At 53.3% G+C, this 23340-nt stretch overlaps 1 protein-coding gene across 1 annotated transcript; it reads right to left on the bottom strand.

Annotated features, from left to right (window-relative positions):
- Positions 1-581: 581 nt before the first annotated feature.
- Positions 582-23340, bottom strand: Grid2ip (Grid2 interacting protein). Its single transcript, XM_051161084.1, has 21 exons — positions 23224-23340; positions 20252-20500; positions 20004-20089; positions 18656-18725; positions 17489-17583; positions 17086-17269; positions 14933-15087; positions 12578-12718; positions 11812-11909; positions 11529-11646; positions 9894-10249; positions 9135-9551; positions 6305-6392; positions 5554-5631; positions 4836-5032; positions 4393-4548; positions 4223-4309; positions 3657-3786; positions 3441-3559; positions 1051-1215; positions 582-842 (listed from the first exon to the last, which is right to left on the bottom strand). Exons 1-21 carry the CDS (start codon positions 23256-23258, stop codon positions 771-773), a joined length of 3096 nt encoding a protein of 1031 aa, XP_051017041.1. The 5' UTR covers positions 23259-23340; the 3' UTR covers positions 582-770.

Consider the following 23340-nt stretch of genomic DNA (forward strand, 5'->3'; position numbering starts at 1 on the left):
CAAGGTTATCCTTGACATAGTGAGTTTGAGGCCAGCCTGAGCTACATGGGACCCTGTCTCTCAACAATACAATAAAATAAAATAAATTCATAAAAGAAAACAAAACCTAGATCCACTAGTCTGATAACAGTGTCTCTTTCCCCTCCAGTCGTTCTCAATATCCCACTCTGTTTTCCCTCCTGTCCCATGCTGCCACACAGCCAACTGGGGCCTCTGTAACCCCTGCCTCGCAGTGTTCATCTTGCCTGCCCTTGGTCCTCCAGTGGCCGGTCTGGATCTTGCAGGCTGTCTGGTGCTGGCTTAGTGGATTTCATCCCAGAGTGTGCATCTCTGGTCTGGAGCCCGCTCCAGCAGACTCAGAAAGCAGCTCTGTGCATCCCCGAAAGTATGCTCCCACCAAGGCACAGGCAACTGCTCCAAGCCAGCAGCCACTTTGCAATGTACCCTCAGGTGGGACATCCCCTGACACACAGCAGCATTTTATTCACCATAGTGGGCATTGAGGGTGGGGTGTGTGGCCACGAGAAGCCTGGCAGGCTGTCGGGGGGCGGGGGGTGGGGGAGGACAAGGAGGATGGGCAAACGAGGGCCAGGCGGAGCTCAGCAGCTGAGGTAGCTGGAGACACGTGGCTGCGGCCCCCACCTCACCCAAGCCCTTCCTGCAGCCAAGAGACAGGATCAAGTACCCTGGACCTTGCGACATCCCTCAGGGGTGCAGCCTCCAGCCTTGGTCTCCGTCCTCAGACTGCAGAAGATGTTCGGTGGCAGCTATCACCAGGCCAGGGGTGAAACCATCCCGGAGCTGCGTGGGCCATCCCCCGCCTGCAGGTCGCTGAGAGCTCTCTGGAGATGGGGAGGAGTGGTCAGTGGTCCCAGCATGGCTGACACCCTTCCTGTCCGTTCTTTGCGGATGGCTGGGGCTGGGGCTGGGGCTGCGGCTCCACCCCACCAGAGACAGGGAAAATGTCACTCACTGGCACCCTTTCCCAGCTGCATGCTCTCCTGGCCCCACCTCCCTTCAGGGGCCCCTCCAGCCTCCACCTGGGCTCACCTCAAATTTGCTCATGAATTCTGAAAAGATGCCAAAGAAGGCCTCTGAGGTAGTGGCCTTGGAGTCCTCTCCGAAGAAGGCTAGTGCCTTTCCTAGCTCTTCCATGGCCTCCCGCTGTAGCCCGTCCAATGCTCGCAGAGCTGGCTGCGCTGTTTCCAGAAAGGACTACAGGGCCTTGGTTAAGGAAACAGCCCCTTGGTGCTCTACCCTCTTTGGCTGGACTGTGACCCCAGATAGCCTTAGCTGCTACACTCCTTGTCTGCTGTTGGAATGTTCTTTGGCGTGCCCTAACCCTCAAGCCAACCCTTTCCACACTCACCCCTGTCACGGGTTCCAGGCCACCAGTCCTTGACTTCGTGCCTAATCAACTTAAGTTCTGTACAGCCTCTGACTTCCCTCACTCTCTCCACAAGGGGGCGCTATCATCTTTGGATTCTGCTTAGTACTTTCTTGACTCTTGTTCGTTGTTATTGTTGTCGTTGTTTGCTTTGTTGTTATTATTGGTTTGTTTTGGTTTAGACAGTAACTTCTCTTTATGTAGTCCAGGTTGACCATGGACTCCGGCTCCTTCTACCTCAGCAGTCTGAGTGCTGGGATTCCAGGTCTGAGCCCCGCTTCTGCCCACTTCCCAGACCCCTTTGCTTTACATGTTTCTTTGAGACAGGATTTCTTGTAACCCAGGCTGGCTGGGAACTGGCTAAAAATCTGAGGACGACTTTGAATTCCTGATCTGTCTACCTCTCTACTTCTTAGTACATGTGTGTAATATGACAGCAGGCTCCCCCTCCCCCCTGCCTCTCTTTCTGGTTTTTAGAGATCTTTTTTCCACTCTCTTGTCTTTTTTTTTTTCTTCTTCTTCTTCTTTCTTTTCTTTTTCTTTTGAGACAGGGTTTCTTTGTGTATCCCTGGCTGTCCCAAAACTCACTCTGTAGACCAGGCTGGCCTCGAACTCACAGCGATCCGCCTGCCTCTGCCTCCCAAGTGCTGGGATTAAAGGTGTGTGCCATCACTGCCCAGCTCTTTCTTTTTTCTTAATCACCTCCCTTCTCCCCCTCCCCCCCCCCCCCCAATAGCTTTTGTTATTAACCGAAACAGTTCGAATGTTCATTGTTCCCTCTATGGACCTCCACGACTTAAGACAGGATCTGACACACTGTAAGTCCTGGGAAGGTCTCGGTGGCCCTGATTCAAAGTGTACATTCCAGCGGGAGAGCAATTATTCAGCATGAGAAAGCTCTGGATTCAACGTCCCCAGCGCCTCGCTCACCTCGCTGGCCGCACTTCTCCTGTCTCTTGTGATTTAAATCTGGGCTCCACCATTCTTTAGGATAGATAGCTGTCATCATGCCAGTGACTTTGGGAACCATGGGTAGGGGCTGGCAGTGGAGATCTGTTGTCCCAGACTCTTGGGAGGACAAGACCAGAGAACATGGAAGTTCAAGGCTTGTTTGGGCTATAGAGTGAGTCTGAGGCCAGCCTGGGCAGCCTAGAGAGACTCTGTCTCAAAACAGTAATGAGAGAGGAGGAACATGGCATACAGCTCAGTGTTAGAACTCTTGCCTAGAATGTCCACTGCCCTGAGTACAATTTCAGCATGAGAAAAAAAAAAAAAAAAAAAAAAAAAGCAGGTAAATAGCAAAAAGAGTGTTGTAGACATGGCTCAGTGACAAAGCCTCAGCTCAGAATCCCCAATGAGGGGCTGGGGTGTAGCTCAGTGGTAGAGCACCTGTCTAGAATCCCCCAGTGAGGGGCTGAGGTGTGGCTCAGTGGTAAAGCACCTACCTAGAATCCCCTAGTGAGGGGCTGGGGTGTGGCTCAGTGGTAGAGCACCTGCCTAGAATCCCTCAGTGAGGGGCTGAGGTGTGACTCAGTGGTAGAGTGCCTGCCTAGAATACCCCAGGGAGAGGCTGGGGTGTGGCTCAGTGGTAGAGCACCTGCCTAGAATCCCCCAGTGAGGGGCTGGGGTGTGGCTCAGTAGTAGAGCATCTGCCTAGAATCCCCCAGTGAGGGGCTGGAGTGTATGTAGCTCAGTGATAGATCTCTTGCCTAGAATCCCCCACTGAGGGGCTGGGGACATGGCTTGCCAGTAGCATACTTGTTGGGACTCCTCTAGCGATGGGCTGACAGCAGGGCTCAACAGTTGAACATATGCCCATATCCCCGAGGCCCTGGGTTCAATTCTCAGTGTCATGCATGCAGAAAAGACCTCCACCCTCAGCTAGAAAAGACCTATACCTCACCTTTGCATAGGCACCTGGCCTCTAAATAATGTAGGATGGACCCCCTCCCAGGACCCCTGGGCACACAATAACGTCTGCCTGGAATTTCTGCAAGAGGCCACGCCATCCCAGAGCCCAGTCTCATGCTGGGACAGGTTGATTAGAGGATACAGCCATGACCACAGAAAACCTGTCCTCACTGGAGGGGGACATGCTCTGACAGGCCACCTGAATCTCACTGACAGTGCCATGGAGGTCAGCCAGGTCACCGGTCAGGGCTCGTTGGTTCACTGCACATGTAAAGAAAGGAGCAAAGTCATATGGGGGCTGCACTCCCAGGCTCAGGGCAGCATGCACCTGCCTCCCTCACCCATTTACCCAGCCTACCTTTGGCAGCCAGGGGCACAGTGGGCAGGTCCTGAGCAAAGCCCAGGAGCTCAGGGAAGTGCTGGTTTAGCGATTTGGCAAGGATGTGCAGAAAGGTGGACTTCCCATCCACTGTCTTGGTGGAGTTTAGCTGCAAGGGATGCCCAGCACAGATGCACCTTAAAGTCCCCCCACTAGACTTATGGTCACATAACACCAGGGTTTTTTTTCCTGTATTTTCAGAATTCTGAGCTTTTGATACTCTTTCCAACTTCCCTCTCTACTTCACTTTTCCAGATCCTAGAGCTGGGCTAAAAAAGACCGTTCTCCATACTCCTGCCCTTTGCTGAATCACATCTGGGCCTATGGGCCCACGAAGTTCTTCCCCTGGGTCGGGGGGAAGCTTCATGGACAATGATGTCTTCTTCTTCCCTGTTAGAACATTTTTGTTATATGAGCCAGCATCTTATTTAGCCCATGCTAGAACTCCGGATCCTCCTGCCTCAACCTTCTAAATGCTGGGATTTCAGATGTATGCCTTGATCTCCAAGTCTGGCAGTTAGAGCAAGTGACTGCCGGGATCTCACCTCTGTCAGAAAGTTGATCTTGAAGCCGGTGGTTTTGTTCGTCTTGGGCTGTCCATCGTTGAGATAGTTACCCATGGCCAACACAAACTATGGGAAGAAAAGATGGGGTGGTGGCGTCCAGGCGCTCACCCACCCTAACCCCATGTGTAGGAATGAAGAAGCGGCCTGACCTCCAGAATCTTGGCGAGTTTCCGGCTGTTTTTGAGTTCCAGGGACGCCTGTCGCAGGCACTCGAGGCTGCCTCGTATCTCTTCTGTCTTTTCCTGTAAGGTGGCCTGGAAGTGTAGACTACGCAGGCGGGTCTTGTATTCAGGAACCGACAGCATCTGCCGGAAAGTCAGGGGCCAGGATTCACTGATCCTCAGCCAGGATCTTCTGCCCAGACTCGAGGAGGGAGTTCACTGACTGCTGAGCTGCGTACCCCCTTAGGAACACTTAGCACGACCCTAAAGGGGCGCTCTCATCCAGCGTGCCCTGGCCTCGGATGGGAACAGGCGATCAAAGGAATTAAATTGGGACTCAGAGGCCAGGAGGCAGTCCTCAAGGAATGGAAGCCAACTTCTGGCTGCGGAGGGAGCCGGGCGAAGGAACCCTTGGGGGCTGGTCTTAGCACCTGCAGGACGAACTGGTCTGGCTCACTGAGGCGGCCGGGAGCCTCACGGAAAGCCTGGTAACGTTGCTCCTCATCAGCATCTGGAGCGAAGAGCAGCAGCTGCGCCAGATGCGCGGGCTCCAGGCGCCGGGGCTCCATGCTCATGAGCACCTGCCGCAGCTCACCAGGGGTCAGCTTCAGGTGAGCTAGGAGGATGGCTGTGGGGCGGAGCACCAGGTGAGACGGGGGCGGGGCCCAGGGAAGAGTAGGGGCTTAGTGATTGGTCGTGGCTACTGGGGTGGGGTTGGGTAGAGTGTAGCGATGGCACGGGAGGCGGGGCCTGAGGGAAGTGCCTAGCATAGAAAGGCGTAGCACGGGAGTAGCTGGAGACTAGGGGGTCTTAGAGACTGACAGGTGAGGAGCAGGACCCCAAAAAACAGATACCTGGAAGATGCGTGGAACCTGTGAGCGGGGAGAGGAACTAGGGAGGGATAATGTAATCGATAATGTAATTGAAAGCGGGGCCAGAACTAAGGAACCCATAGTGGTAGGCGTGGCCAATAGAGGGTGCATTGACACTGAATCTAGGTTTCAGGTGGCGGGTCTTGGTCCCTGAGAACCTGCCTTCATCTAGTGGGGTGACAGGTCTCTGGCCCCACATCTTAAGTTTGATCTCCCCACCCCTTTGCCGGTCTTAGCTTTTGTGGCTCTGAGGGCGGGGGTCCCAAAGGCTTCTCACAGGTATTGTAGGCCTTCTTGTGGGACAAGATCTCCACCACTTCCTTCTTCCTGAAGGGCTCGGGGCCGGGCACTGGCTCTGGAAGGGAAACTGTACAGTTTAACGCGGAATGGGAGGCTGGACTAAGGCTGCCATGGCAGGGCCAAGGGAGAGAGGTGTGGCCGCAACCAGAGATCAAGGGCATGCATCACCTTAACTACATCAGACCCAGGCATCCAAACTCCCCCTCATCCCTAAGCCTTTCAGACGTGGACCCACCCCCCCCCCCCCCCCAGCCTAAGGCATTTAGCACACGGCTGGTCTGACCCCACACTGCTGTCTCTCCTTAAGCCCTCCCTTCCCACCCCCACCCCTCGCATCCTTCAGACTGAAGAAGGAAGGACCAACAACTTCCTGAGTCTGTGCTTCATACAAGAACTGACTACTGATTACTTAGGATGAGAAGAACGCAGATGCCTTCTGCTCGCTCTATCCTGGCTTTGTGACTTTGTGCAAACTCCTAGCCTCTTTGGGCTTCCTCATTAAGAAGCAGAAGTTGTCCCAGGATCTGTCAAGGGATTCACACATGCAGAGGGGCTTCGAAGTTTGGAGACAGGATAGCAATGAGAGCACTCTCTGGGTACTAGGAAGCTAGAGTGTGTCCGGAAGGCAGCAGACAGGGTGGCTTGCTGGCGTGGCCCGGGGTGAGTCCCGAAGGCAGCAGGCAACAGTGTGGCTTGCTGGTGCGGCCCAGGGCCCTCAGGCCACTCACTTGAAGGCTTCTGGGTGCCAAAGTGGAGCTCCAGGTCCAAGTACTTCACCATGTCACTCAGTTTATCATAGTCAGAGTCTTCCCCCAGCTGCAAGGGATCATGGGGAAAGTTCAGAGCAGGAAGAGCCTAGGAAGCTAGCCTGCCTTTGTCTTCTGAGATCCATCTGGTGCTCTCCCAAAAAGTCAGAGGCCAAAAGGTCCAAGAGGAGTGCTCAGAAAACACTAAATAGAAGCCGGATGTGTGACGCACGCCTTTAATCCCAGAACTCAGGGGGCAGGGGTCCCTGTGAGTTCCAGGATAGCCTGGTCTACAGAGTGTGACCTTGTCTCAAAAAATAAAAATAAAAAAAAAAAAAGGAAGAAAGGAGGGAGGGAAGGAAGGAAAGAAGGCTATAAATAGGGCTGGAGAGATGCTCAGCAGTTACGAATTCCTCCTGCTCTTGCAGAGGACCTGAGTTTGGTTTCCAGCACCCACATCAGACAGCTCACAGCTGCTGGTAATTCCAGCTCCAGTGTACCTAATGCCCCCATCTGGCCTCCATGGGCAACATGAGTATGTGCTCATATCCACACGCACATGCATAATTTTTTGAAAAGAAAGAAATGCTGCATGGTCCACGTTCTAAGCTAAGAGACTGGCTCCCCATCTGGTCCATGAGGCAGTCATTCTTGGAAACTCTATCCTTGAGGAAGGAGGGCTGGAACAGGAGAAGATGCTGTTGAAAACCAAGAGGCCTGACGAGAGACCTGAGGGGTCTGCCCTGTTTTTTTTTTTTTTTTTTTTTTTGGTTTGTTTGTTTTTGTTTTATTTTTAATAAGATTTATTATTGTATATAGTTCTCTGCCTGCATATACACCTGCAAGCCAGAAGAGGGCACCAGATCACATTATAGATGGTTGTGAGCCACCACGTGGTTGCTGGGAATTGAACTCAGGACCTCTGGAAGAGCAGCCAGTGCTCTTAACCACTGAGCCATCTCTCCAGCCCCATCTGCCCTCTTTTAAAGCCTCCTTTTTGTGTGTGTCTGGTGTATGTGCACGTGCATGGCAATGTGTGCACATGTGCATGAGGCCAGTGGTAGGCTTCAGGGGTCTGTCCTGATCCACTTTTACTTTTTAAAACATGGGAGCTGGGGATTTGAACTCAGGGCCTCATGCTTGAGCAGTAAGTGCTCTTACTAAGCTATCTCTTTTGGTCCATCTAAACCTAGAGCTCTACCAATTGGCTAAGTTAGTTCTCCAGTGAGCTTCAGGGATCTGTCGGTTTTCACTGTCCTCAGCACTGGGGTCGCTGATGTCCCATAACTCCATGTCCAGCATGTCCAGATTTTCGCAGGGATGCAGGGGTCTGAACTCGGGTCCTGATGCTGGCACTACCCACTGAGCAATCTCCCAGCACTCTTCTACCCACCTTCTGATATTAAGGACTTGCTATGTAGCCCAGGCAGGCCTCAAACTCATAATCCTCCCTCCTCAACCTACTGAGTGCTGGGTGACTGGTATGTGCTATCACAGCCTGCTTGAGGTTTTCCTTCACAGGAAATGGGTTCATCCTGAACTGCCTTAGGCAGGAGGAGCTGGTGCTGGGGCAGCTGAAGCTGTGATAGGCTAGGGGCTGGAAGCTGGACCAAACAGCTGGGATGGTTTATGCAGGAGGTAACCATGAGACACTTGGACAAGGGGTGAGGATGGGGGTAGTTGCTGAGGGAAAGAGACAAGTGGAGAAATGGGCTCAAAGTAAGGCTGTTGGGCAAGGCTACCTGGCAGGGTGGGTGGCCAGGTGTGTTCAGCCTTGGTGACCAGGAGTATGACCCTGGGGAGCAAGCTTGTGGACTCATCGCAGGATTGTAGGAATATGGTTTCCCGGAACCCAAGATAAGAGGCTTCCCTTCTCTTTGAGACATGTAGCCAAGGCTGGCCTCAAATTCACTGTATAGACAAGGATGACCTTGAACTTCTGATCCTCCTGCCTCCACCTCCCACGTGTTGGGATTACAGGCGTGGAGTTTGCTGCCTGATTTATGCCCTGAGAGTGGAACCCAGGGTCTTGTGCATCAGAAGCAAACTCTCTACTGTTGAGTTACACCCCTAGTCCCAGGCCCTGAGGAGAGGAGAATCTTGCTATGTAGCCTAGGCTAGCCTCAAAATTGAACTCACAGCAGCCCCCTTGCCTCAGCCTCCTAAGTGCTGGGATTACAGGTATGAGCCACTATACCTGCCTTACCTGGCCATATTTAAAGGAGAAGTTGAGCTAGGTGTAGTGGCTCATTTCTATAATCCCAGCACTTTGGCGGGATGGGGGTGTGAGGCAGGAGGATTGCTGTGAGTTTAAAAAATAAATAAATAAAAGAATCTAAGAGAACCAGTCTGGCCTCAAGAGTGATGGGTTTTGCAAGAGGGTAGGGTGGTATTTTCAGAACTCCCCACTGTGCTTTTGGCTTGGGGACACCTTTGTCACGTCTCTGCTCAGAGTGAGAAGGACCAAGAAATATTCTAGCTGATGTCAGAAGAGACCAGGAAAAGGTGAGATGGCTCAGCAACTAAAGATGCTTTCACCAGTTTGACAACCTGGGCTAAATCCCTGGAGTTTGTGTGTCGTGGAAAGAGAACTGACTCCTACATGATGCCCTTTGACCTCCACACCCATGCCTCCTCCGCTAATTTAATAAATAAATGTAATTAAAAAAAAAAAAAGCCTAAAGAAGAAGAAGTGAGGGAAAAGGAGGAGGAAAAGGGGGGGGGTGTGGCCAGGAAGAAGGAGCTTGCTTTCAATGTTACTGTTCAGACCACTCGCCCAGTTGGGAGAGCCATTGGTCTCTAGGTCACCTACCTGACCCCAGATAGTGCCTTCGGAGTTCTCCACTTGTTCCCAGCGCAAGCGCTTGACGCTCATGTGGCTGGTCTCGCTGCGGCGGTGGCCCACGCCCCGGGATAACATGGGAGGTGCGCAGGGCACAGGTGGGGGTAAAGGGGGGGGGGGGGGGGGTGGGACCGGATGGCTGATCTGAGTGAGGGGCTTGGTCAATGACTGAGGGGGACCTCGGGGACCGTCGGAGGTGCGGGAGCTGGGTTTGGGGTCGTGGAAAGGCAGGGGTGGTGGCGGCGGGGGGCTGAGCGGGGGTGGGGGGATGTGGTCGGAGATGGAGGAGTAGGTCAGGGAGCTGCCCTCCTCGCTGCTGCTGACACATTCGCTAGCGCTGCTCCTCTCGTTGGTCACAAAGCTGCCCTGGTCATCATGGAAGCTCATCTGCTCGGAGAAAAGGAGTATGGGAACTGAAGCCGGAGTCCCCCACGCTGGAGCAGGCGCATGTGAGTGAAACAGGGGCAAGCCCCTGGAGAGCAAGAGAGGCTAAGCTCAGGATAGGCAGTGATAGCCTGAGGGTGTGAGCGGGGATAGCCTGAGGTGCATGGAGGACAGATTGGGACAAAGAACAGGCGGACCTGAGACACAGTAAGTATATGGGGGTAGCCTGGGAACTGTACAGAATTGGTGGGTTTGGCCTGAGGCTGTGGTTAGGTATTCTAGGGTGGGGAATAGGGTAACCTGAGGCAAAATATACAACCCAGCCCCAGGCACTCGCTTGCTCACCTCCTCATAATCATTCTCAGGTGTCAGGAAGTCATCCACAATGGTGACCCGGGGGCCCAGCTGCTCGCTCAGCACATCCAGGAAGCGATCCGTGTCTCGGCTCCGCACGGGGCGTGAGAAGGCGAAGAGCTTCCTGCGACTGGGCGGCCGGATGGAGTCTGGGCTTGGGGGGCTGTCGGGGTGGATGGATCCAAGGCCTGGCTGTGGGGAGGGCGCCCTGCTGCTGTCCAAGCTGGCGTAGGGGTGGGACTCGGAGCTGCTGGGGGAAGCCAGACCCCCAGAGCACAGCGGATCATAACAGGGGGATGGCAGGAGCCGCTCACTGGGCCATGAGACTCCAGACAGGGTCCTGGGCCCTTGATTGGTGGTGGAAAGAGAGGAAGCCTATCAGCAGGTGCACAGCATGGGGCGGGGCAGTGGGTCAGCTGTCTGTGCTAAGGCATGCTCTCTATCTCTGGGCTACAGCCTCCCAGGCCTTTCCCTGACAGTAACCAGAGACCACAGCAGCTGAAGCAGCAGAAAGCATCTCTTGGCTTCGGTTCACGCCTAACCCCAGCTCATCTGGGAACCTACCCCAAAGGTCTCACCAAAACCCATGAAGGATCTTTCCATAGGCTTCAGGCAAGGGCCACGCCTGCCCAGCAAGCCTCACATGCACAGGAGGTTCATAAAGGGTGGGAGGATCTGCCCCTCCCCCCCAACCAGGGTTTTGCCCACCCAGGCAATAGTCTGTCAGTATATATATCTCCAGACCCTTTTCCCCCAACACACATTAAAAATAATTGTTTTTTGAAACAGAGTCTAATGACTTTGAACTTCTAAATCCTCCTGTTTCTGCCTCCTGAGTGCTAGATCACAGGCGCGTTCCGCCACACCCTTTTGTTGTTGAGGGCTTTTTTTTTTGAAACAGAGTTTCTTTGTGTAACAGAACCCTGGCTGTCCTTTGTAGACCAGGCTGGCCTCGAACTCACAGAGATCCGCCTGCCTCTGCTTCCCAAGTGCTGGGATTAAAGGTATGCACCACCACTGCCCGGCCTCACCACACTCATTTTTCTATGGTGCTGGGGATGGAACCCAGGGCCTCAAGCATGCCAGGCAAAAAGGCCGCCACATCCTAAGCCCTCCTTTTAAAAAGTTTTCTTGATAAGTAGCCCAGGCTGGCCCTGTAGCCATTCTGTAACCCAGACAGGCTTTGAACTATGATTCTCCTGTCTCAGCTTCCTGAGTAGCTGAGACAACAGGACTATATTATAGGCACAGCTAGTCTTGCTTAGACTGCAGAGAAACTGTTTCCCTAGTTATGCCATTCACACAGCAATGAATGTACTTTACATTGTAACTAAGAGCCACATGCTAACTTGACCACTTGCTTGGGGGACACTTTGCTTTTCCAGGTCACCAGCTGGGGTGGTGAAGACCACAAAGGGACAAATGAGGGTCTGGGACAAGCCAACTTTGGTAACCTATTGCACATGCGTGTGTGTGTGTGTGTGTGGGAGGTCTCTAGGCTTTCCTGTGACTCAGGCTGCGTACCTTCTAGGGGGTGTGCCTGGAAGTAGGGATGATACATGGACAGCCAGCAAGAAGGTTAAAAGGCAGTACCCCCTCAGTGCCAGAGGTTGGCTGAGGCCTTACCCGTTGTGCCCACCAGGCTGGGGACTGGTGGAGAGGCCCGGGATTTGGACACGGTCCCTATCTTCCCTTTGAAGCTGCTGTTCAGTCGGGATTCAAGCTCTGCATAGACGGCCGACATCTAGGGGCGGGTAACGGTGAAGAGTCCAATCTTCTCCTACTGCCCCCTTGTGGTCTCAATCGAACCCCAGAGCCCACTGGGAAACTACGGTCAGGGGTCTCCTCCATGCACTGGCCATCCAGGCCCATACTAATCGACCACATCTGGAAGGCAGAGGGGCCTCACCATTTTGGGGTTGGGGGTCTCTGGAAGGGATGTGCCATCGCCAGCCTGACGCTCGCCTGGGATCAGAGGCAGTGGCATCTCAGGGCAGTCACCAGGACCTGCCAGGAAGGCGCCATGGAAACCTCGTTATTTGAGCTGAGCTCTATGGCTCAGCCAGACCTGTACAGCCCCCCCACTCAGCATCCATAATCCCCTGATTTCCTCAATGTGATGATGAGTCTCCGGCCGTCAGTCCAGTCGGATCTAGAGTCACTTTTCTGGGTGGGTCTGTGAACGGACAGCCTGGAAGGATTAACTGAGAAGGGAGGGGGTCATCTACCCCGGGGTGGGCAGGACCTTCCTGCAGCAGCTCAGGTGTAAAGAGATGATGTTAAAGCAGTGCTTTCCTGCCTGCCTTCCCTCCTTGCTGGCAAGCGGATCTGTTCTGCTGCTGCCGCGGCCGCAGCGGCTGTCAGAACCCAGATTCTTCAGGCTCCCAATGTAGACTGGACCAGCAGCTCTTTGGAATTGAATCCTCCTGGACTTCAGGGCTAAGCTGGGACTCCCACTACCTCCAGCTCAAGGACTGAGCAGCTACTGGGTGTCTAGCCTTCCAGTATACAGATCGCCTTTGTTGGACTGCTCAGCATGTATCATGGAAGCCAATCTAAAAATCCTCTTTGGGAGTCTGTCTCTCTAGAGGACCCTGGCTAATACCCTTATCATTACACTAAGTCTGTTTTACAGGAGAGGAAAGAAGCCCGAGGCTTTCCATGTGAAGTCTTACCACAGCCGAGGCTGGCCTCCAGGCCCTGGGAGCGCAGGCTGCGACGGCACATGGACGAGGCCCTCAGGGAACTCCGTGGTTGAGGCTCTGGGGTGGGCTCTGGGGTGGACTCCGGCTCCAGGTCCAGTGAGGATTCAGGTTCTGTGGTGGGACAGGCAAGGTCTGACACGAGGCCCTTGTTCCATCAGCCTCCACAAGCATGGGAAGTAAGGGAAGAAGTCATCACCACCAATATGTTGCCTCTGGGCCCTGGGGCCTTCCTGCCTTGTCCCCAGGATAACACTACAGTTTTTCCTAGGTAGTGCTGAAGATGAAACCCAGTACCTTCCTCATGCTGGGCAGGTGCTCTACCACTGAGCCACACTCCCAGCTCCTCACTGGGGGATTCTAGGCAGGTGCTTTACCGCTGAGCCACACCTCAGCCCGTCACTCTACCACTGAATTTCAATCCATCCCCAGGCCTTTAGGATAATGTTCAAGCAGAAGTTCTGGGACCAGAAACCAGGTACCCAGAGCAAGAAAATCAGCTGAAGGATGGAAAACATAGGGGAGGCTGATGCTGTTCCCGAACAGGGATCTTCTTAGGATACCATGCTCCTAGGGTCCCAACACCCTGTGCTTATTCCAGGATGCTGACTGATACCCAGAGCTTGTTAGGGCAAACCGAAAAGGTTCTGGGCATATGGTGCCATCCTGGGGACCTTGAGCTTCATGCTAAAAGTCCTTAGGCCTTTGAGTCGCGTTGGGAGTTGGCACATTAAAAGCATGAAGGAGCAGCAATAGCAGATCTACAGGGGCTGCCGAAGCAGCTGCAGAGTGTCCACAGCAGGCAAGGTCACAGGACGCTATAGTCATCCAATACTTACACGGGCTCTGGGGATTCGAACTTGGGTGAGTCCTCACACTTGACAACAACTACTTAAATCACTAACTCTTCTCTCCAGCTCCAAGGTGCAGGGTTTTTTTTTAGGGACTTGGGGGACATAGTGTGGGTGGCAGTGGAAAAATGAGGTTGCACGTGTCCCAGCACGTATGTGCTTGTGCACTGGAGCCCACCGGCCAGGGTGATCTGATCACAGGACAGTGATCCAGGTAACATGTACTGATGAATTTGTAAACAGTGAACAGGACACATGAATTAAACATTGTTTGCACACGTATATTTGTGTATGCATGTTTGCGTGTGTGTGTGTGTGTGTGTGTGTGTGTGTGTGTGTGTGAGAGAGAGAGAGAGAGAGAGAGAGAGAGAGAGAGAGAGAGAGAGGGAGAAGGTCAGAGAGTGATCTTAGATCATTCTTTACTTTATATATTGAGGCAGGGTCTCTCATCTGAATCCAGGGTTTGCCGTCCATTTTGCTAATCTAGCAAACCACTTGGCTTCAGGGGTCTCCTGTCCCCCACCCACCAAGTCCTAGTATTTTAGGTGGGCTGCCTCACCCACCTGGCATTTAGCTGGGTTCTGGTAATCCAAACTCTAGTCCTCCTGCTAGCTCAACAAATGCTCTATCTACTGGGCCCTCTGTAGCCCCTTGGTTTGATTCTGAGACAAGGTCTTACTATGGGCTCCATAGTGAGTCTCAGGCTAGCCCCAAACTTAGGCGCTTCCTGACACCCCCTAGTGCTTGAGATTACAAGCCTAAGCCACCACGCCTGCCTGTGAATTTTTGAAACAAGGACAGGGCTATAGCTCAGTGGGAGACCACTTGTTCAGAGTGAGCAGGGCCCTGGGTTCCATTCCCATGGATATAAAAAGAAAACCAGGCTGTGGTGGTGGGAAGATCAGGAGTTCAAGGCCAGACTAGGCTGCTGCACATGAGTTTGAGGTCAGCCTGGTGGTGTGAGACCTTATTTAAGGCAAGAGAGGAGCCAGGCATGGTGACACACACCTTTAATCCCAGCACTCAAGAGATAGAGGCAGGTGGATCTCTGAGTTCGAGGCCAGCCTGGCCTATAAAGTGAGTTCCAGGACAGCCAAGGCTACACAGAAAAACTCTGTCCCGAAAAAACCAAGACAGAGGAAGAGCAAGGGGAGGGGGAAGAGGAAGAGGAAGAGGAGGAGGAGGAGGAGGAAAAAGAAGAAGAAGAAGAAGAAGAAATAGAAGAAGAAGAAGAAGAAGAAGAAGAAGAAGAAGAAGAAGAAGAAGAAGGGATGAACAAATGAACTGGGAAGGCGCAATCCTCCCAGCCAAGGCCCAGTGTGTTGAGTATGTATTGACCAGGCACCCAACATGTGGGCATACACATGTGAGAGTGAGAGGCCTAGTGGGTGCCAGATCTCGGGGAGGTGACAACAGGTGTCTGGTGGCTCAGTTGGCAGGCGGGGGCCCCTGGCAGCCACTCCCAGGCACCGCTCACCTGTCATGGCACTGTAGCCCAGGAAGCATGCAATCTTTTCCTGGCACAGCTCCTGCTCCTCATAGGTCAGAAGCTGGTACAGGAACTGCCAGAGCACCTGCTTGGCCGGTGTGTCCAGGACAGGGTAGACGTCGACGATGAGAGTGTCGATGTTCCTGCAAGTAGGGGTGCAGGAGCAGGGAGCTCATCACTCAGAGATGTGGATGAGGTGGTGGGTCCCAGACCCCCCCACCCCCAGGACTCAACTCATGCCTTGACCCCCCCAGCCTTGCAAGACAGAGCAGAGAGGCCAGGAAAGCAGTCCCCAGAGAGAGTCTGCTCTGATTCAAATCCCTGTCTGGGCTGGGGGTGTTAGCTCATTGGCAGAGCACTTACCTAACATACTTGAGGCTCTGGGTTTGATTCCTAGCACCACCACCAAGAAAAATGTCATAGTCAAATCCCAGCTTTGCCCCTTAACAACTAAGTGACCTTTCTCAAGTTACTTAACTTTCTTTTACTTGCCAGGTGGTGGTGGCGCACACCTTTAAATCCCAGCACTCAGGAAGCAGAGGCAGGCAGATCTCTGAGTTGGAGGCCAGCCTGGTCTACAAAGCCAGTCCAGGACAGCCAGTGCTGTTACACAGAGAAACTCTGTTTCGAAAAACAAAAACAAACAAACTTTGTTTCTTTTTCTCTTTCTTCCTTCCTTCCTTCCTTCCTTCCTTCCTTCCTTTCTGACTGTCAAGCCATGGAAAAACCTGACATGGTAGCCAGAAAAACCAAAAATGGAAGAGAGAGAGAGGGAGGGGGGGAGAGAGAGCAGGGCCTGGTGGGGACTGGTGAGGTAAAGGTGTTTGCTGTCAAACTCACTGACTCCTGAGGGCACTGTGGCATGCATATCCCCCATATGCAATAAATAAATAAGCAGGGTTGGTGCGTGTGTGGTTTTTTGAGACAGGGTTTCTCTGTGCAGCCCTGGCTGTCCTGGACTCACTTTGTAGACCAGCTTGGCCTCGAACTCACAGAGATCTGCCTGCCTCTAACTCCTGAGTGCTGGGATTACTGGCGTGTGCCGCCATGCCAGGCTGGCTTGATAAATAAGTCTTTAAAAGAAAGATCATGGGATGGAGACAAAAGAGTATGTCACGGAATATTGTTGGGGCCCCTTTTACACGGGATACTTTCCAAAAATTCACTATGGTTGATGGTGATATATATTTGCAAGTATACCCAAACCCCCAGATCACTGAATTGTGCAATTCAATGAGTGAATTGTGGCCAGAGATATAGATGGCTCAGTGATTAAGAACATTTTTGCTACTCTTGCTAAGGACCCAGGTTCGGTTCCCAGCACCTACATGGCAGCTCACAAACACCTGTAACTCCAGTTCCAGGAAATCTGACACCCTCTTCTGGCCTGCATTGGCACTGTATACATGTGGGACATAATACCCCTACACATAATTTTTGTTTGTTTGTTTTTTGAGACAGGGTTTCTCTGTGTAGCCTTGGCTGGGCTGGACTCACTTTGCAGACCAGGCTGGCCTCGAACTTACAGCGATCTGCCTGCCTCTGCCTCCCGAGTGCTGGGATTAAAGACATGCGCCATCACCACCACCCAGCCATAATTTTTTAAATTAAAAATAAATAAATTATATTGTAACCAGATCCTTTAAAGCAAACCAAAATGGATGGCTAGGAGGGCTTGCCAAAAGCCATGGCAGCGGTAGTTATGTTTTTTGTTTTTGTTTCTTAAAGAGATTTCAAGGACCCAAGTGTAAACAGACGAGGGCTCTTGGTGTTCCATCAACCGTCTCTGCCTGCTCAATTCACAGAAACATCTGTATTTGCTCAAAGTGTCAGAGTCCAGATTTAGCTGCCTTTGGCAACAACGGCCTTCAATTTTAGCCCTGAGGAGGCAGAGGCAGGCTGATCTCTCTGAGTTACAGTCCAGCCGGTACTACATAGCAAGACCGGGTCTCAAAAGTAAATAAAGGAATACATTCAAAAATTTCTCCCCTAGGGCACCTCAATTGCTCCTCCATTGATAATAGCCATCTAAGGAGGTGGCGGAGGCAGTCGCAGGGAGACCAGGATTGCCAGCAATTAGGTGGAACTTGGGTGGGGGCATAAACGGGTTTAAATTCCTACCACTGCTCTTCCCAGGGCACCTGTGCTGGAAGAAGCTCTCGAGAGCTCGGCAGACCCCATAGCGCTCTGGAGGAGTGAGGAGGTGGTCCAGCTGCTGGCTGAAGGTCCTCCCCTGGACTCGGATACTGGAAGGCAGGATGTCCGCCACCCACTGCAGCGAGGTGAGAGCTGACGACCGGGTCGGAGAATCCAAAGAATCTGAATCTGCGAGGGGACCACAGGCATGGGGAGGTACGGGTGACCCGGAGTCAGCAGGGTAGGTGCAGTTTCCCAGACAGCTGAGGTCAGCAGCCTTTTGACTGGGGCGTGCAATACATTGAACAGCAAGGAACGCGGTGCGCTGGGCTCTATAGTACCCCCTGGCGGCGTCCCTGGGAAGCGACCAAAACAGTCTAGGGGGACTCAATGGCTTGATAGTCTCACCGCTGGCGAAAGGGACAGGTCCTTCCTCTACCACCAGCGTGGGCATTGCGCCACTGCCCTGCAACATGGACACCACCTTGTCGTGGGAGCAGTTCCTGTAAAGGAGATGGCCCAGGAGGGCCTGACAAGTGAGCTCTGTCCATCATGTAGAGGCCACCCAGCAAATGCACAGTTCATTAAGGACTAGTCAGAACCCTAACTTTCAAATACGTTAAGGTCTCCTATGGTAGAAGCCCCAGGCTTTGGGCAGCTTGGCCTGCAGATGCCTTGGGAATGGCACTCCTGGACACAGAAGGAATTATTCCCCATGTCACCCTAGGCAGGACTCCCTTCCAGAGCAGGATATAGTCAGTCTTTTCTGTTGTGTCCTCAACATGTAGTTGTGAGATTTTTCTGACTGGAAGGATGGAATAGAGGTTCTAGCAAAGGATGGATTCAAGTGGAATCCCCACTGTAGGGTGAGCATGGTGGCACACAGCTGTAATGCCAGCACTTGGGGAGCTGAGGCAAGAGGATTTGCAGAATTTAAAGCCAGTCTGAACTATATAGCAAGTCCAAGTTACCTGGGCAACTAAGCAAGACCTTGTTTCAAAACAAAGTTTTTTTTGTTTTGTTTTGTTTTGTTTTCAAGACAGGATTTCTCTGTGTAGCCGTGGCTGCCCTGGAACTCACTCTGTAGACCAGGCTGGCCTCGAACTCACAGAGATCCGCCTGCCTCTGCCTCTGAGTGCTGGGATTAAAGGCGTGCGCCACCACCTCCCAGCCAAACAACAAACAAACAAACCAGCAAAAACCTTTTTTTTAAAGGGCTGGGAGCCAGGCATAGTAGTTCACACCCGCAAACCCAGCATTCATTCATGAGCTCATGAGCATGAGCTGCATAGTGAGTTCCAAGCTAGCCTGGGATACAGAGTAAGGCACTGCTCCCCCTCCCCCGCCCCCGCAATCTGAAATAAAGGACTGAGGGTGTAGCTCTGAGACAGTGTTTGCCTGCTACAAGTACCTTGTGTTCAGTTCAGTAGCAGAGGGATAGGCACAGGAGGCATAGGCCATAGGTCATAGGTCATAGGTCAGAAGGGGACCAGGGCCACTGTTAGTGTCCTAAGAGGCAAAAGCCTCGGTGGATGGCTCATCACCAAGACCACAAGACATCTCAGGGGTGCTGACCTCATGTCCAGTCCGTTGAGGAAGAGGATCCGGTCACCTGACTTGAGGGAGGCATTTTCAGCCGGGCTGCCTGGAGGAGAGAAAGGGGAGGGGTGTAGTCAGCTGACCCCCCATGTGGAACTGGATGGGACTCTCCCACACTCAGCCTTACTACGTGAGCCAGATAACCGGTCTTCAGTATCACAGGTGAGGAGCGCGACGAGGGGCTGTGGAAATGGTTTAATGAGTAAGAAAGCTTGCTGCCTGATCTGACTACCTAGGTTTGGTCCCTGAGACCCTCGTGGTAGAGAAAACTGATTCCTGTAAGTTGTCATCTAACCTACACACACACACACACACACACACACACACACAGTGCACGTGCTCCCATCCCTCCTCCTCAAAATAAGTAAGGAGAGGCACGGAAAAGGCCTCGCCTGCAGGCTGGCATTTCACATGCAAACCAACCAATTCATAGTCCACACCCTTGAACACCTCCTCTAGGGAGTCACAGAGCCTGGGCCACTGTCCACCTGCCCTCATCAACATCGGGCCCTAGCCCTTAGACCCAAGAGCCCATCGGCATTGGTCAAAATCTCTGTGAAGGTTATTGTTACCAACTGGGCAGGCTCTAGAAGCAAAGGGTTACCTGACTAAAGGTTAGCCTCTGAGAATGCGAGGGAACACCTTCACTGTGTTAACTGATGTGGGGAGCCCCATTTTGACCACGGGCAGACACAGTCCCTGGGCAGGGAGGCTGGACTGCACCAAATAAGGAGGGCAAAGCAAGGGCTGGCATTTGCCACTCCCTGTTTCTTTTTCTTTCATTTTCATATACACACGAGGCATGCATGTGTATGTTTTCACGTGTGTAGGTGCACGTATATGTGTGGATGGCTGTGTGGGTGTCTATGCATGTAGAGACCAGAGATTGAGCTATGCACCTGTGTGTTTTCATGTGTGGATGGCTGTGTGTGCATGTGTAGGTTGATGTCATCTTTTACCGATCTTCCGTCTTGTTCACCGAGGCAGGGTCTCTCAACCAAACCTGGACTTCATCCATATTGCTAGCTTGCTAGCCATCTTGCTCTGGGAGTCTCGTCCCTTCCTTCCAGAGCCGCAATTACCGGCAGGCTATCATGCCCACCCAGGATTTTATGTGTGTTCTGGGGATCCAAACTCCAGCCCTTATGTCCGCTCAGCAATCTCTCTAACCATTGGGCGACCTCTCCAGCCTTTACTCTCTGCTTCTTAACAGTGGGTGCGATGTGCCTAGCAGACATGGGCAGCATTACCAGAGAGAGCTACAACAGGCTTTGTCACCTCTTTTTTAATCTTAGGGACTCAGGGTAACCTGCCCATCCCTCACCAGGCAGGACAGATTCAATCCAGACCGGTCCATGGCCGCGCAGAGTGAAGCCGAAACTCTTGTTGCCTTTGTAGACTCTAACAGTCCTAGGGTTAAAAATGGAATAGGGTTGGAGGTGAGTGACTTTCCCTATCTTACCTCGAGGACAGAGGACCAGGGCTTAGGGGATGGATATGTCTCATGTCCTGTCCTCCCAGATACCCAGTGTCCAGGGCTCAGACCCCAGCTGTCAATCATGCCCTGCGCACCTGCGAGGGCCCCCAGGGCCAGAGCGGCCGCCCAGCAGCGAGGCCGCCTTCCTCGGGGGCGGCTCATCCGGACGACGCGGAGCGGCACTAGCGCGCGTGGACACTAGGAGGCGCTCCGGACGCTCCTCGCTGCGGCTCCGGCGCAAACGCTGCGCGCCCTGCGCCCTCCGAGCGCGGCACAGCTTGCCCAGCAGACCCTGCGACACCACCTCGTCGAAGCGCGCCCGGTGCTTCTTGGGGATGAAGATCCTGCAAGGCAAGGACCGCAGAGTCAGGCGCGGTCCCTGATTGCACTCCAAAGGCACATGTTGCTGGCTCTTCTGCCCCTTTCCAGGAGTGACCAGGGAAAATTTCACTTTCCCCTTCGGTGAACAGCAGCTGACCTAGACCTGGTCACGTGATGGCTCAGCAAATAAAAGCACTTGTTGTCAAGTCTAAGGACTTGAGTTCGATTCCCCAGGGACCCACAAGGTGGAAGGAGCGAATTGGCTATCCTAGACTACACAGCGTCCTGCTTAGCCTGCTTTGGGAAAGCCACATGGGCTGTCACCATGACCCTAACCTTTGTGGAGCGTTCCTGTCACAAACCAGTCCATAGAGGCCTTCTGGCTCCTGTCTTCCATCGCTGTTGTTTCCCTCCATCCTCTCACACTCTTACCCCCTACCAGGCCAAGCCCCAGTTAACGCTTTTCATCTCTCCCCTTCCTATTTCCAGGGGATTGCTAGAGAAAACTATATCAGCCATCTTTGGGATGTCTGACTTTCTCCGAGGGTCCTCACACTTTCTGTTCTCCTGCTTGCTTCCCTGCCAGCCCTGTCCACAGCCACTTCCTTGCAAAAGTGAGGGCAGTTACCACCCAAAGCCTAGTGCTTTGTTTGTTTGTTTGTTTGTTTTTTGAGACAGGGTTTCTCTGTGTAGCCTTGGCTGTCCTGGACTCCCTTTGTAGACCAGGCTGGCCTCGAACTCACAGCGATCCACCTGCCTCTGCCTCTCAAGTGCAGGGATAAAGGCGTGCACCACCACACCTGGCTGCCTGGTGTATTCTTATTTTTCCCCTTTAATAAAAAAAAAAGAATGATTTTTATTATGTGTGTGTGTGTTTCCAGGCCCCTGCATGTGTTTAATAAGCCTCTACCCATTTGTCCCAGCCAAATACTGAGGCTCCACTGTGAAGGGACTCTCCAAGGTGGGAGGAGACAGCCTCCAGGAGGCATCCACAGCCTGGCATGAGTCCTTGGTGCTTGTGAGTCTAGGACCTCTCCAAACTGGGATTTGTAGCCGAGCTGTGGGCCTCAGCAATGGGAAAGGACTTGGCACTTGAGAAGAAAGTGTGTGTGTGTGTGTGTGTGTGTGTGTGTGTGTGTGTGTGCGCGCGCGCGCGCGCGCTAGCATCCTGGTGGACTGACTGATCCACTGCAGAAGATTCTAAAGCACAGAGAAATCTGTAACTTCCCAGGGTGACACAGCTGGCTCTGACACAGCTGGAATCGGGGCTCATGCACTAGCAAGAGAGCTTCCTGGCTGTATCCCAAGGCTCCCTTCCCTCTTCCTTGTTCCAGAAGCCAACACCAAGGGCATCATGGGGAGTCTGGAGAGAAAAGTGGGGAGGGGGGTGCGAAGGCTTGGCATGCAGCTGAAATATTCCCTCTCCTGAACTTGCTCTGTAGCTCTCTCAGCCTCCGTGGGTAAGATTAATAAGGCTGTCCAATAGGAACTCCCTGATGGGATAGGAAGGGTGAAGATCTGTTAGGAAGGCTCATGCTAGCCCCGCCCCTGCCCCGCCCCCCAAGGGAGATCTGCTCCAGATTGGATACACTAGGTGACCTGGAGGTCTCCTGGGCTGACTCTTCCAATTGCTGGCACAGTCTGGGTCCTCTCTCCTTATCCTCCTGCCCCACATCCAGGCAAAGGATACCGAGTCTGTCCACTTCATAGCCTCACCTTCAGTCCCAAGCACCGCAGGGCATCAGACCCACATTCTAACGTGGGCAGGGGTCAGATGGCCAGCCCAGTTTGACGTCCAACACCAAGTAGTCAACCTCCGGCTTGCCAGGTGGGCACCAGGCTGAGTCACCAAACTGGGGAGGTGGAAGGTCTGGTGGCTAGTTCCCTGCTTGGGCATCCTGGAGCTTGGGCCAGAGGCCAAGGCTGCCTGCTGAGCCAGACACCCTTCCTGGCTGTCATGAGCCTTCCCTGCGGTTCCATCACTGTCTGGCCCAGCCATCCCAGTCCTGGCACTGCTGTAGGTTAATTAAAGCCGGCACAGCCGAATTCATTATCAGGACAGACCGTTGCCTTTTTGACTGTGACAGACCAGCGGTAGGTCTCCGAGGCTCTTAAGCCTTTACTATGCCAACAGGCCTTCCTGAATTCCCAGGATTCTTCCGGGAAGGCACACGAATATAACCTTCCACTGGGTCAATTCTGATGGCCGGGACCTCCCCCCTGGAATCCTGTCTTGGTTGTGTGTCTTCTATCCCAGCCCATTTTTCTTTACCTAGCCCTTGATCTCCAGCCGGTAAGCTGGTGGAGACACGGTGGGAGCCTCGGAGTCATCCTGCAGTTCCCCACAGTGGAAGGGTCCTGCCTTCCAAATACAGAACTTGATGCGATGCTCTAGGTTCTCACCCAGAACAAGTGACACTCCCCCCCTCCGCCCTCGTTCTTGGTCCTCTGTCCTCTCCCATGAGCCAACGCAGGAAGGTTGATTTTCAACCCTAGCCTTTCACTTCATCCCAACTCCCCCGGCTGCGCGCGGGTCCTGGGTACCCAACATCGAAACCTCACCGCCCACAAACCCACCAGTTTGTTCCCACTGTCCTCAGTTTCTGGGCTCCGCCCAGTCTCGATAAGTTGCCCACCCAGGACAGGGAACCCCTTTTCGAGTTCCCAGCCCCCTCCCCCCACCTCAAGCTGGCGGGATACGGGCGCAGGGTTCCCGGAGGGCGCAGAACGCGATGGAGGAAGCTACCTAAAGTGCCGAGAGAAGCCCTGGTCCTTCCCCATCTGGATCCGCGAGGGCGGCGCGGCAGGTGCGCACCGGGCAGCGGGTGGTGGAGGCCACGATGACAGAGAGGGCGCCCGTGAC

Source organism: Acomys russatus, chromosome 19 (genome assembly GCF_903995435.1).
Source record: "Acomys russatus chromosome 19, mAcoRus1.1, whole genome shotgun sequence".
Taxonomy (NCBI): Eukaryota; Metazoa; Chordata; class Mammalia; order Rodentia; family Muridae; genus Acomys; species Acomys russatus.

What these genes read in the sequence shown, in the direction of transcription:
- Grid2ip (XM_051161084.1), bottom strand. Translation starts at nt 23,258, where the DNA reads ATGGGGAAGGACCAGGGCTTCTCTCGGCACTTTAG. An exon ending in GATTGAATCTGTCCTGCCTG is followed by an intron (nt 18,726 to 20,003) that starts GTGAGGGATGGG and finishes TCTCTCCTCCAG; the next exon opens with GCAGCCCGGCTGAAAATGCC. An exon ending in GAGAGCTTCTTCCAGCACAG is followed by an intron (nt 15,088 to 17,085) that starts GTGCCCTGGGAA and finishes CCCTACTTGCAG; the next exon opens with GAACATCGACACTCTCATCG.